The sequence below is a fragment of the Oryctolagus cuniculus genome, chromosome 7, assembly GCF_051225735.1.
Source record: "Oryctolagus cuniculus isolate XC-2025 breed Fujian yellow rabbit chromosome 7, ASM5122573v1, whole genome shotgun sequence".
Lineage (NCBI taxonomy): Eukaryota > Metazoa > Chordata > Mammalia > Lagomorpha > Leporidae > Oryctolagus > Oryctolagus cuniculus.
Window position 1 is genome coordinate 132262440 of NC_142873.1, and position 13189 is coordinate 132275628.

Below are 13189 nucleotides of genomic sequence, written 5' to 3' on the forward strand. Positions count from 1 at the left end.
TAGACTCCCAGGGTCTTTCTCTTTTGCTTTCTCAAATCCAAGCCCTTTCTTTCTCACTCCCAAGCAGCTTCCTTGTTCCCCTACACTCTCCCTACCCGTCTTTCTCTGCACCCCCCCATTTGTTTTCCTGGCCACCCTCACCCCCCCACCTCCCCACGGACCTCCCTTCACAGTCCAGTGGTTTGAATCTTCCACCCGCCCCCCCCCCCGCTTTATTTCCTATTTACACGTACTTATTTGCTGTGGGAGGCAGCATACATGACCGTGGGGATTGCTCACCTCCTTCCAGAAGTACTCTGGACTCTTAGAGAGGCACCGTGTCGGGGCGCCCGTGAACCCCGCACATGGAGTCACTTGCGGTTTGCTTGAGAGACAGAGCCGGGGCTTTGAGCGCTGGCTCTGCCGGCTGCCGGCTGTGTGGCCTCAGTGGGGCCTTGCTCCTCTCTGAGCCTCCTCGTGGGCAGTCATGGCTCTCACACCCTGGTGGTCACAGCAGCCTCCCGGGGTGGGGTGGCGGTGGTGGTGAGGAGTCGTCAGAGCACATAGTAGGTGCCCAGGAAGGCTCATTCTCACCTCCTGCAGCCTCAGGGAAAGAAGGCCTTGCCCTCTGTTGGTTCTGCCCAGCTTCCCAGGGATCCAGACCCACGCCCACGTGCCCCAGGAAGAAGCCACATCGCTGTGCTTTGTGGTCGCTCTCCTTCATGTGGGGGAGTGGCAAGGGAAATGCTGAATTCAAGAACCAGAGAGTGGGCAGCCTGGGACCCGGAGTCCAAAGCCAGGCACGTGGGACCGCATTCCCCTGAGAGAGACTCACAGGGCTGCTGCCACGCCACGTGCAGGGCAGCCTTCTCGGGAGCTCCAGCCCTCAAGATGGCTGGGGAGATAAGCCCGGTGCCATGAGTCAGGCAGGCACAGCGGCACAGGCCTGGGGATTCCCAGAAATGAGAAGGCCTCTCCTGGGGAGCCTAGGGCCCAAGTCCCTGGAGAGACGCTGCAGGAAGTAGACTCTGAGCCAGGCTGGGGTAGGGATAGGGGGCGACCCCCAGTTCCCGAGCGCTTAGTCCCACAAGCTGCTGAGCTCAGCACTGGGGCATCCCTGCCTTCTAGGCTGCAGAGCTACCAGGGGCCGAGGGTCAGCGCCAGGGAGCCCCTCTCCTGCCTTGCCTTTCGGACATCAGTGGCACTGAGGTGGGCCAGGACACGCCACCCGGTCCATTCCAGGGGCACTGCATGCGCCCAGGCAGCCATCTTTCAGGAAGTGGCCCCAAAGCCATCTTTTCAGTCTCAAGGGAACAAGCAGTTCCTTGCAGACAAGGAAACTGAGGCGGGGAGGGGTGTCCTTGGCCAGGGCTGCACAGCTAAACCGCCTCTGGAAGGTATCTAGGGGGCAGGGGCAGCAAATGGAGGCAGAGGGCACTCCCTGGCGAGATAGAACGAGGCAGCTCTGGGCTGGGCAGAGGTCAGGGGTGAGCCGTAACCTTCACTGAGAGGGGCAGGCCCAGAGATGGTTCTGGCTAGCCCTGGGCCACACAGCCTTGAGCAGGCCTTCTGCTTCCCCCCACAGAACAGGGGTGTCCTCAGCCTGTTTGGCACTGGGTAAGCAGGGCGCACAGCAGGGTATCCTTCAAAAAAAAAAAAAAAAAAAAAACCTCTCAGCTCTGGGCAAGACCATGGGACAGCTACAAGTAAGTGGGGGGGGGGGGGTTTGGAGCCCTGTGGGGGTGACTTGAGAAAGCCTGGAGGGACTTGGAGGGGCCCCTAGGGGCCTACAGGGAGAGCCTGGGGACTTGCAGAGGTGCGGAGGGAGGAGCAGAGACTCCCCCCTCCCTCCCCCGGCCCCACGGAGGCCAGGGCGGGCCGGGCGCCCCGGGGAGGAGGCGGTGTCCCTGGCTGGCTGCCCGCCGGTGCAGCGGGGCAGGGCTGGACCAGCCGGGGCGGGGCGCAGTGCCTGCTGTTATAAGAAGGAGCAGGGCAGGGCACTGAGGCAATGAGCTGTCTGCTCAGCTGAGCTGTAGGACGCTGGCAACAGGCGCTCCCTGCTCCGGTCCAGCCGCACACCCCGCCGCTGCTATGGTGTCTGTGCCCACCGCCTGGTGCTCTGTCGCTCTAGCCCTGCTCGTGGCCCTGCACGAAGGTGAGCTGCCCTGCCCTGCCTCACCTGCTACCGCAGCTCCTGCGCTCTGTCGGTGTGGATGTCTCCCTGCTGGGGCTGCAGTGCCCCCCAGGCCAGCAGAGAGCAATCAGGGGCAGGATGCTGCAGGCACGGTGGGGGGCAGAAGGGCTGCAGGCCCAGGGCAGCTGCTGCAGGCACGGGGCAGCTGCTGGGGCTTCCCCGGGCTGGCCCGTGCTCCTGAGCAGGGAGAGTGCCAACTTCCTCGATTGTGCAAGAGGAGGGGCCAAGCGGGCCCCCCATCCCAGGCTGTGCCAGGCACCTTGAACACCCCTTCGCTTCTTTCTCCTCCTGTGCGTGCAGGGAAGGACCAGGCTGCCGCCACCTTGGAGCAGCCGGCATCCTCACCCCGTGCCCGCGGCGCCCACCTGCGGCTCCGCCGTTGCTCCTGCAGCTCCTGGCTCGACAAAGAGTGCGTCTACTTCTGCCACCTGGACATCATCTGGGTGAACACTCCCGGGTGAGCATCGGAGGGGTCTGGGCGGGGGCTGCTTGGGCTGGGGGCCTGGATGGGGGCTGCCAGCATGTCGAGGAGGCTCTGGCACAGCCGGGCTCTCCCTGGGCCCCCAGAAGGGGGCAGGGGGCTGATTGCAATAGTTCCCCAGCCATGTGGAGGGCTGTTCTCAGCAGCTAGTGCAAAGTGTTGGCTCCACGTTTCCAAGAGCAGAGTCGTGAGGCTCAGGGAGGTGAGGTGCATTTCTGACGATCACACAGGAAGGAGTGCTTGGCAGGCTGCACCCCGGGTCAGGGGGCACCGGAATACGCACCTGCCCCGCCAGGCTGCCTCTGCACGGGCTTCCAAGAAAAATACTATTATTGACAGCATGGTGTCCTGGCTGGGCCGGGCCCTCTGCCAGCCCTGCACGTGCAGTAGCATCCCGTGAGCCCCCATCCTCCCCACAAGGCAGGACCTGGTGTTGTCCCCGAGTGACAGGTGAGAAATCTGTCCTGTGATACGCAGCAAAGAGGGGTGGGAGGGAGCTAGCGCCGTCTGCTCTGCCTGCACCCGCGCTGCCTCCAGGCCAGTGCATACCTCAAGTTGGAGTTCCTGTGTGTGTTTGTGTTTTTTTTTTTTTTACCTTCCCCAAATTGCAAAAGGCAGCAGAAGCCCTGCACGTAAGCGTGTGTGGAGCTAATCCTCATGCAAGCGCTCTCGGGGTGGGAACCCTGCCAGTCCCTGCCTGCTGGTCTACCTGCAGTCACTACAGTTCCAGCCACAGTGTCTAAAATTAGCTCTGTCACCCAGAGGTGCTGGTCCAACCGGCACAGGGCCCTGGCCCTGCCCCTGCCCTGCCTTGGTGAGACTCTTAATCTGAAATCAATCCCACCTGAACATACACACACACACACACACACACGCACACACACACCTGTTTTTCAGTCCAAGCTCTAAGGCATAACTGGTCACCCCTCCAGGCAAGAGGTGCCCAGGTGGGGGCAGTGGAGCTGGGAGGCTGGGTGTTTACTTCTGTGAGAGGGAGGGTCCGCCCTTCCTCCAGGGCTAGCTGAGAGCCTTTTTTGGGGCCGGGGCCCAGCCAGGTTCCTGTCTAGGAGGGAGGAAGGGAGGGCTGGGAGGGCCCCTCCTGCCCTAGCCTGGGAAAGCCCAGCCCAGCACAGAGGCCCAGGCCACACAGGATTCTTGCCAGGGCTCCCTGGACACACAGAGAAGCCGGTGGCTTCAGTGGTGGGACTTCTTGAGGTCAAGGACTGGTCAATTTTGCCCTGGTGGCCTGGAGGCGGTGTGGATCGTCCCTGCGCCCCAATGGTGGCCGCTTATCTAATGCTCTCTCGCTCGCGCTCTCTCTCTCTCTCTCTCTCTCTCTCGCTGTCTCGCTCTCTCCTGCTCTCACTCTCTCCCCGCCCCGCACCACTACCTTGCTGGCTGCCTGCCCACAGACAGACAGCTCCTTACGGCCTGGGAAACCCGCCAAGACGCCGGCGCCGCTCCCTACCAGGGCGCTGTGAGTGCTCCAGCGCCAGGGACCCCGCCTGTGCCACCTTCTGCCACCAAAGATCCCGGTAAGTGGGCACCTGGCTTGCAAGGGTAGTGGCAGCCGCTAGCCTAGACCTGCCCCAGGGAACAGAGTAGCTAGCAAGGACCCCAGGCTGCCCGGGGTTTGTGGGCAGCATCCCTTCCTGCCCAGACCCAGCCAGCCCAGAGAGCCTCCAGCTGCCCGGCTCTGGGGGCCTCACTCCCGGGTGGGAGGGATTCTCCCCAGGTGATGAGTGGGGTGGCGCCAGCCAGAGAGGATGCAGGGCTTGTCACCTCAGGCGCACAGCAGTCTGGAGGGCTGGATCTGTCCCATCAGGCCCACCCCTCCTCGGCTTACACCCAAACTCAGAGCTCCCCGAGTTGCAGCTGGAGCTGGGGAGCTATGGCACCCCACCTTCTGGGCGCGGTGCGGGGGGGACTTTGCCAAGTCTCCTACTTCCCTAGGTCTCCGTTTTCCCATCTGTAAAAGGGGCGGGAGCTTGTGTCCCTTCCCTCCTGCACGTGGACCGTTTGGGAAAGCAGGAGCTGGCTTCCAAATCCCAGACTCCAGTTCCCATGGTGGTTTACGAGAAACTCCTCCTTGGGACCTCAGGCTGGGGCTCCTCCCTGCCTCAGTTTCCCCTGCAGCCGCAGGTGGCCAGATTCTGGGAAGGCCTCTTTCTGAGGCCAGGAACGCATTCCCGGCAGCTCAGTTTTCCCACCCCACCTGCGAAAGGAAGGGAGCCAGGTGCACAGGACTGGAAATGGATCTGCTCCTGAGGGCAGTGCGTGCGGTGGGGGCTGGGCTGGGCCCACAGCCAGGAGGCTTCAGGGCCGAGGACAGCCCCTCACCTGGGCCCCATTGCTGTCCCTGCAGGGCCGACGCCGTGGGGGTCCCAGGCAGCCAGTCCTCTGCAGACGCGTTCCAGGCTGGCAAGACGTGGGCCACTCCAGGCGAGCTCCTGCGGACACTCAGGTGAGGAGCACCTGCACCCCGAGCACCCCCCATATGCCGTGCACCTTTCCCTTGCTCTTCGCCGAGGCAAGGCTGGGCATCCAAGGGAACTGAGGTCCAGAGAGGTGAAGCCACTTGCTCACGGTCACACAGCACTCTGGCTGACTCCAGAGTCTGCTCTTGACCACTCCCCTAGTAGAGGTTTGAGAGCACATGGCTGGGAAGACCCCCCGTTGTTCCTTCCGGCTGAGTCTGAATCAGGCATTTCCCACATGCTGGGGGCTGCCCGCCCAGCCTACCCCCTTGCCCTCGCCAACATGGGGGTCTCCCTGCACATGGCCTTAGGACCCAGCTCAAGGCTGGGTACCCAGTGGGTTGCCTGGCCATACTGACTTGTGAACAGAAATCTATCTGGGGGCGGCCACTGAGCAGAGACGGCCTGATTGGGCCCCTGGCCCTGCCACAATGAGCTTGGTGACCTTGGGCTCATCGCTCAGCTTCTCCGGGGCAGGCTTCTGTGTTTGAAACAAGGAACAAGAACTGTGCACTGCACCGGGGCGCTGTGAGGCCCAGTAGGGCCCAGCACAGGCGCGAGGGTGCCCTGCAGCTATGGGTCGTCCCTGCCTTACACTCACAGCTCCTTGGAGCTGGACGGGGCTGGGGCCCACGGCGGGTCCCCAGGATTTCCCATCTTTGGGAAAAGGCCAGGCATAGGTATGCAGATGGGAGGGCAGCTCACGCGAGATCCCCGTGCCGCACTTGGCCATCTGCACTTTCCGACGTGGTGATGTTGCACACCAGCTTTGTCGAAGCCCCTGGGGGCAGAGAAGCTTCCCGGCCTGGTCTGGCCTTGTCTGTCCTGGTCTGGCCTGCCCTTGAAGTACAGACCTTGCTTCCAGGCTGTGGCCGCCCTCTGACCCCAGGGCAGCCACGACCCAGACCCTGCCAGTGGCCAGCGTGGGAAGCTTTGGGACAGTCCCTATCTCCTGAGGTGCTCACCTGACCCCCCCTCTCAATTCCCAGGGACATTTCTGCAGCCAAGACTCTCTTTGCCAAGCGACAGCAGGAGGCGACAAGGGAGCCCAGGACCACACACTCCAGGCACAGGAAGAGATAGCACTACCACAGGGAATACCAAGAAGAAAACCATGTGGACACAGGAGAGGGGCTGTCCAGGGCTTGCAGGAGACCCGGCGCCAAGGCCTTGGGCCCAGCCGGCTGGACCCCTCTGCCCGGGGTTGGCACAAACCTGGCCTCCCCGCCACAGTGAGGAGCCTCCCTTGAGGCAGCTCCGGGCCCTCGTGCTGCCTAGGAAAGTCGTGGGCCACCAGAATGCAGAGCAGCCTCCCCGTATTGGCTGCGGGTGCACAGCCTTGCTGGAGGGACCTGCATGGGGAACACCATGGACACCAAGACCTGCCTATTGGGCCACCAGCCAGGAGCGACCATGCAGCAGTGGACACTCATGCCTAAGCTGGTCCTGGAGGCTGGCCGGGCCCCCCAAAAGGGCCTCCATTCGCCCTCCCTGGCTCGTCCTGCCCAGAGTCCTTGTGGGAGCGTACCCTTCGTGTGCTCCTGGTGAGGCACCCTTGTTGCAGCTGTGCCTCACCTGTCTGTACATATCTTTTTGCTCCGAGAACTTTGAGAACTGCAATTATTTATTTTAATGTATTCTTAGAACCCCCCCCCCCAATTACTTGCCTTGCAACTTGTGTTTGTAATAAATGATGAAATGGAGCTCGGATAGTCTGAATTGGCTGACCAGGGGAAGCGGGCTCCTCCTGGAAGGGGCTGCAAGGAAGTTAGGGGGACTCAGGAAGCGGAGGAAGGGGCCAGGAGCAGGTGGCCAAAGCTGGGCATCTCTGCATGCGACCTGGCCTCTCTGGGCTCTTGTCTGCCCTGCTCCTCAGTGGCACCTGCAGGCCAGTAGTCCAAGGCCAGGCCTTCTTTGCCAAAGGCACATTTAGAAGGAGCCAGGACCATGAGGGTGTGGAGAGCGCCTCCTGCTCCAGCCTGCACAGGGGTTGAGTTCAAGGCTCCAGGGCCCCAGGCAAGTCTGGCCGCTGAGGGTGGGGCCCAGCCTTGCCCCTCCCCGAGGGCCCTTTGGCAGGGCCCTGCCGCAATGGGATCCCGCACTTCTTCGGTATAAGAAGCCCAGGGCTGTCACACTGTTTGCCAATTCTGCCAAGCCCAAGAGGCGGCTCATCAGGATCCTAGGGACAGCCTGCTGCCAGGGGTACTCCCGCCGGTCGCTGCATGTACCCAGCAAACTGCTCTGTGGGTGAACCTTGCAGGCTGTGGCTGAGCCAGCTCTCAGGGAGAACGGATGGACGGAGCAATAACTATGCTGCACCTGCCCCGCTTTGTCCGTGAAACAACCCTGAGCCCCTCGTGGAAGCCCATCATGTTGACGTGCATTGAGCTCCTGCTGCATACTGCTGTACCGCACACTTGACCCGGATCAACTCGTTCCATCGTCTGCGGCGGGGCCTTGGATCATTCTCCATTCTTCGATGAGAGAACTGAGGCAGAGAAGGCAGGGGAGCGTCCTCGATCGCACAGCTGGAGCACGGATGCCCAGGACGGAGGTGAGTGCTGACTTCCTGGAGCACCGTCCACCACGCTCTCTGTCTTTCTGAGCCCCAGACTCTTCATCTGAGCTGGGGAAATGGCAAACACTGCTTCCGCTCCCGTGGGCAGCACTAACTCGGCGATCATGGGGCTGGGCTCAGCCCAGGGCCTCGCAAGAGGTAGGGCGGCTTCCTCCAGCTGTCAGCGGCCATGCTGCAGTGCAGGGGCCAGGGACCGAGGCAAAGGGCCTGCAGGGAGGGAGAGCCTGGGGCCAACTGGGCTGGGCTGGGTGCCCCTGCACCCATTCTCCTGGAACCTCAGGGTGAGGCAGGAGGAAGCAGAAAGACAATCAGGAGGGAATTGCTGGTGTGCAAGTGGAGGTGACAAAGGAGGACCCCGGGGAGGCCCCTCCCCTGCCCCGCGTCCACACCGTGAGTGGAGCCTGGCAAGGGGGTGAAGCCAGGGAGGCCTTGAAGGCCAAGTTGAGCAGCCCAGGCGTGGGCTGGGGCTGCCCCACCCACTGCCCACCTTGACCTTAGCAGTTGCTTTGGAGTTCCCAAGGGGCGGGCCATTCAGAAGGAGTTGCTGGGGAGAGCGGTTCCCCCTGGCGTCAGGCTCAGCTGCAGTGGGAGAGAGGCAAAGTGCTGTCTCCAGGCTGGGCTGGGTCGGCCCCAGCCAGGATGCACTGTGGCCCCATGAGAGCTGCAGGTGACTTCGCTTCCTGGCCGCCTGCCTCCTCACTCGCCCTCAGCCCTGACCAGTCCTCCCTGGGCAACCTTTCTAAAGCCCAGCTCCGCCCAGGCCCCCTGCTGCCCACAGCTGCTGTAGAGGCTTGGCAGGGCCTGACAGGTCCTGGTTGAGGTTGTGGGACGTCCAGGGTGGCAGGCGCCCACTGCCCTTGGCACAGGCCCCAGAGCCCTGGCCCCGGTTCAGAGATCAGTGACCCAAATGATTGTGCAATGATTAAAGGGAAGAGAGGCGGCCCAGGAGGCAGGTACAGGCCAGGGTGACACTGTGTCCCCTCAGATCCTTCATCCCAAGAAATGCAAGCCTCTGTCCTGGGCACCTTAGGGGGCCCTGCCCTGGCCCTCGTCCAGCCCCAAACGATCGTGGCCGCCCCCCACCGTGTCGATGTTCCCTCCTGGGCCACAGTCCAGGCAGCTGGCCCAGAAGTGGGCTCAGGTTTGGGAAGATGCCAAGAAGGAAGTGTGGGATGCAGCCGCCAGGTCAGGAGGAACCGCAGATGCAGAGGGTCTGGCGGGTGGGGAGTTTGGGGGTCTACAGGACAGAAACCTGCCCTGTCCTTGCTTTTTCAGTAAATTCCTAACAGGGATTTTTTTTTTCCCCTAAGGCTTCTTGAGTCAAATCTGTGGTCCTTGTGACTGGAACCTAGGCCAGCATGGGGCATGGGCTGACCCAAGTGTACTGGGGATACAGGCACCAGCAGAGTGCAGGTGCAGTGGGGGTGGGGCCCCATTGGGACTCTGCTGCCAGAAGCCCAGGCAGGCACAGGGAGGCGGCAGGTGGGTCCTCGGCCACCCGGCCCCACCCCGCCCCACCCTACCCTGGAAAGAGCACTGGGAGTCTCCTCTCCCTGCCAGTCTTTGAAAATGGAGTCCAGGGCGCTGAGTTCCAGTGCAGAACAGTCATTTGCCTATCAGAGCAATCAGCGATGGGAATGTGGCCACCAGTCATTCCACGATGATGAATAATACCCTCGGCGGAAGCTCTGGGGCTGGACAGACACTGCTCCTGCCGCTCAGGCCAGCTGACAGCCACCAGGAAGGCATTGTTCACCATTCAGATAAAATTGATACCTAACTTTACTGAGCACTTGCCAAGTGCTTTGCACAGATAGCTCCATGCTTCCTTCTGGAAACCTCATGCAGCGAGCTCTCTCCGCATCGTTCCCATTTGTCAGAAGAGGCGACGGAGGGGCCGGCGTTGCGGTGCAGAGACCCCAGCGTCCCCTGTCAGAGCAGGGGTTCCAGCTGCTCCACTTCCCATCCAGCTCCCTGCTAATGGCCCAGGAAGGCAGTGGAAGGTGGCCCAAGTGCTTCGGCCCCTGCACCCATGTGGGAGACCCCGAAGGAGTTCCTGGCTCCTGGCTTTTGCCTGGCCTGGACCTGGCTGTTGAGGCCATTTGGGGAGTGAACCAGTGGATGGGAGATCTCTGTCTCTTTCTGTGTGTCTCCTCCTCTCTTACAGTCTCTCTGCCTTTCCGATATATTGATCATCAATCTTAAAAAAAAAAAAAAACTTTGAAGAGGTAGAAACTCAGAGAGGCTATGTAACTTGCTCAAAGTCACACAGCTAGGATGTGGCTGAGCTGGGATTTAAACACCGGACTCCCAACTCTATCCTGAGCTCTCTGATAGGGGAACATCCACCCTTTGATGCAGCTTCTGGGGAGGGGGAGCCCAGGTGGCTTCCTGGAGGAGGTAACATATAGTTACATATAGTTACATATAGGTAACATATAGGCCCAGCTCCCAGGGAGTCAATCAAGTGAAGGAGGAGGGTGGAGAAGAGGGTTCCAGGCACAGGGAATCGTGGAGGTGATGGCTCCCATCTTCACAGGGAGGAGGCCCTGGGGAACTGGTGGGCGGGGCTCCTCCTGAGAGCATGTGGAGCCCTGAGCACCCGGCTTTGGAGGCAGCAGTGCTCTGCGCAAGGGAGCCCCACAGCACCTGTCATTCCCCGGCCTCCCACCCCCAGCCTCAGACACGGCTCCTGTGAGAAGCCCTCCCTGCCTGGGACACCCGCCAATAGTGCCCCTTGCCCCTGGCCACCACTCTGCTGCCCTCCAGGCTCTTACGGGCTGGCTGGGAAGACAGAGGAGGGCCAAGCACAGGGGAGGAGGTGGCGGGTGTAGGGGACAGGGGGAAGGACTGCACCGTGAGGCCCCTGGCATGAGGCCTTTCTGGCGGGAGCATGGGACAGCCAGGGGCCCAGCTGGGAGCAGCATCCAATGCCAAGGATTTGACCTTGAGTGATGGGGAGCCTGTGAGCGCCGCTAAGCAAGGCAGGGCCAGGACAGGAGCTCCAGCGAGCGAGCGGAGTGCAGGCCTCGCCTCCGCCTGCCAGGGAGCTGAGCCAAGAGCCCGCGGCAGCTCAGGAGGGGGCCGTGCGCGCCCTGGAAGAGGAATGCAGCCTAATTAATTCTCCGGAGCTCACAGGGCCTCGCCTTGTGGGAGCAGCTGCCAGGACAGGCCTGGCAGGACGCCGCCAGCCCAGCCTGTCCATCACTGGATGCTGAAGGCAGCCAGAGGGTCTGCGGGCCAGGAGCTGGGGGACAGGCCCTCAAGGGACCAGCCCCTGGCCGCCAGGCCCACACACTGAGAGCGCCAGCCTCAGCCGGGCAGCCCTGCTATACGCTGCGTTCACGTCCCGTCTAGTCCCCATCAGGGCCGGGCCGTGAGCACCGGCCTTGGCTCTCTGAGGCTCAGAGAGGCGAACGTCCCCCTCCCCCCAGGGTCATGTGATCAGAAAACAGAAGCAAGGAAGCTGGCGTGTGAGCCCGGGGCCTGGGCCCCAAGGGTGTGCTCATCACAACCCGCGGGAGACCGATGCCCACTAAGGTGGGCTGCCTGTCCTACTGGCGGTAGGGCGGGAAGGACACATCCCCGGGCCCAGGCGCAGGGTCCCCCCCGCCCTGGGCTATCCCCCGCAACACAGCCGGGCTGCAGGCAGTGAGCCTGTCTCTCTCCAGGGTCTCCCTGCATCTGGGTCCCATCCTGCTGCCTGGGCCCTCCCCATCAATCAGTTCAGTCTCACGCGGGGCCTGCGTCCCTCTCTCAAAGGCCCCCAGCGGTGCCAGGGTGGGCTGGCCACGGCCTTCCAACCAGAGAGCCATGGAGACGGGGTGGGCAGAGCAGCAGGGCAGCATGGCCGCAGTCCTGCCAGGCTCTGAGCCTCAGTGTCCCCACGGGCCACAAGGGGATGAAGCTCGACCTGACGCATCTGTCCTGGGGTTTGCCCATAACAGCTGGCACTGAGCACTCAGGAAGTGCCACGTGTCGTCCTGAGCACTTTACTTACTTATAAAAGGTTTCCAAAACATGATTGTCTTCGTGATGTGGTAATACATCATGACAAGGCGGCACCGTAATGCACTGGGGAGCCCATGGGCAGATAGTGAAGCTTGTCCGTGTTCCCTGAAGGAGTCAGAATGACCGACGGGGACACACACACACACACACCCCTTTGGCTTGAGGACTGTTTTGAGCTAAAGGCAATAGGAGCAGCACGTGGGGGAAGCACTCTCTGCCCCGCCTCCCAGCCTAAAAGCCGGCCTGCCTCCTACTGCCTCCGGTTTCACCTGCTGCAGGTGCTTCCCCACCCAGATCCTTTACCGGGAAGAGTGCAGGCTCAGCATGGAACAGGAAGTGGGCACCCAGAGGGTCGGGGCTCCACGAGCTTACTGCCCTTTGTTAAGGTGCTCTGGGGGTGAATGGGCTCCCCAACCCCAGCAGGCTTTTAAACCAAGTCTTCCGTTCCTGGTTAGTAGATTCCTGGTAATGGTTGATGAATTAAGGGTGGAGGCCTGCTCCAGTTATGGTGTCTGGGAGGGAGCCTAGTGGGAGGTGCTTAGGTCAAGGGGGCGTGCCCGCCTAAGGTGTTTCTCCATCCCCTCCCCCAGGGCTGGTTATGCAAGCCGATCTCCCTGCCTGCCTTCCCTGCTCCCTGGCTCACCATGAACTCCCTCCGCCACCCTTATCAGACGCCACACTCTTGGGGCCACAGGATCCTGGACTCTGAACCTGCAAACTGTGGGCCAAAACAAACCTCTTCCACCTTAAGTAGCTCCTTCCAGGTTTGTGAAGCCCTGCAGTCTGACTGGTAGAAGCTCTGGGTCCTCGCTGCATTCAGAGAAGGCTTCTGTGGAGGTCAGGGCCAGATTATTTACATCCAATAACATTTGGACGCCTCGTCTGCTAATGTGTCAGTTTAAGTTGCAGGTCCCCGTGTAAGGACATGAGAGTGGAGGAAAGAATTTTTCTCCCTCCATACGACACCAATAAAATAACACTGTGTGGTACACTGTACGAAATTGTTTCTATTCATTTCAAGTTAATCTTTGCTGCATTCTTTTTTGAGATGTAGCCCACACATTATAAAATTCCCCCTTTTAAGTCTTAATTGTTAAATTAACAGCTGGAGTCACTGTGCACTAACTTCCCATGCAGGACCTCTGTCCTCGAAGAGTTGTATTATGAGAGTTAACAGTAAAGCTTGTTCTCAGAGATTTATTTAGCTTTAGTGTATTTTTTTTTTTTTTTTTTTTGACAGGCAGAGTTAGACAGTGAGAGAGACAGAGAGAAAGGTCTTCCTTCCGTTGGTTCACCCCCCTAATAGCTGCTACGGCTGGCGCTGCACCAATCCGAAGCCAGGAGCCAGGTGCTTCCTCCTGGTCTCCCATGCGGGTGCAGCACCCAAGGACTTGGCCATCCTCCACTGCCTTCCTGGGCCACAGCAGAGCTGGACTGGAAGAGGTGCCCCAACCGGGACTAGAACCTGG

At 61.1% G+C, this 13189-nt stretch overlaps 1 protein-coding gene across 2 annotated transcripts; it reads left to right on the forward strand.

Annotated features, from left to right (window-relative positions):
• The first annotated feature begins 1983 nt into the window (after positions 1-1983).
• Positions 1984-12833, forward strand: EDN2 (endothelin 2). 2 transcript variants are annotated; one of them, NM_001082012.1, is given in 5 exon segments: positions 1984-2134; positions 2474-2630; positions 4067-4189; positions 5020-5118; positions 6121-6832. In NM_001082012.1, coding segments are annotated over 5 exon segments (537 nt in total). In that variant the 5' UTR covers positions 1984-2070; the 3' UTR covers positions 6215-6832.
• The last annotated feature ends 356 nt before the right edge of the window (positions 12834-13189 follow it).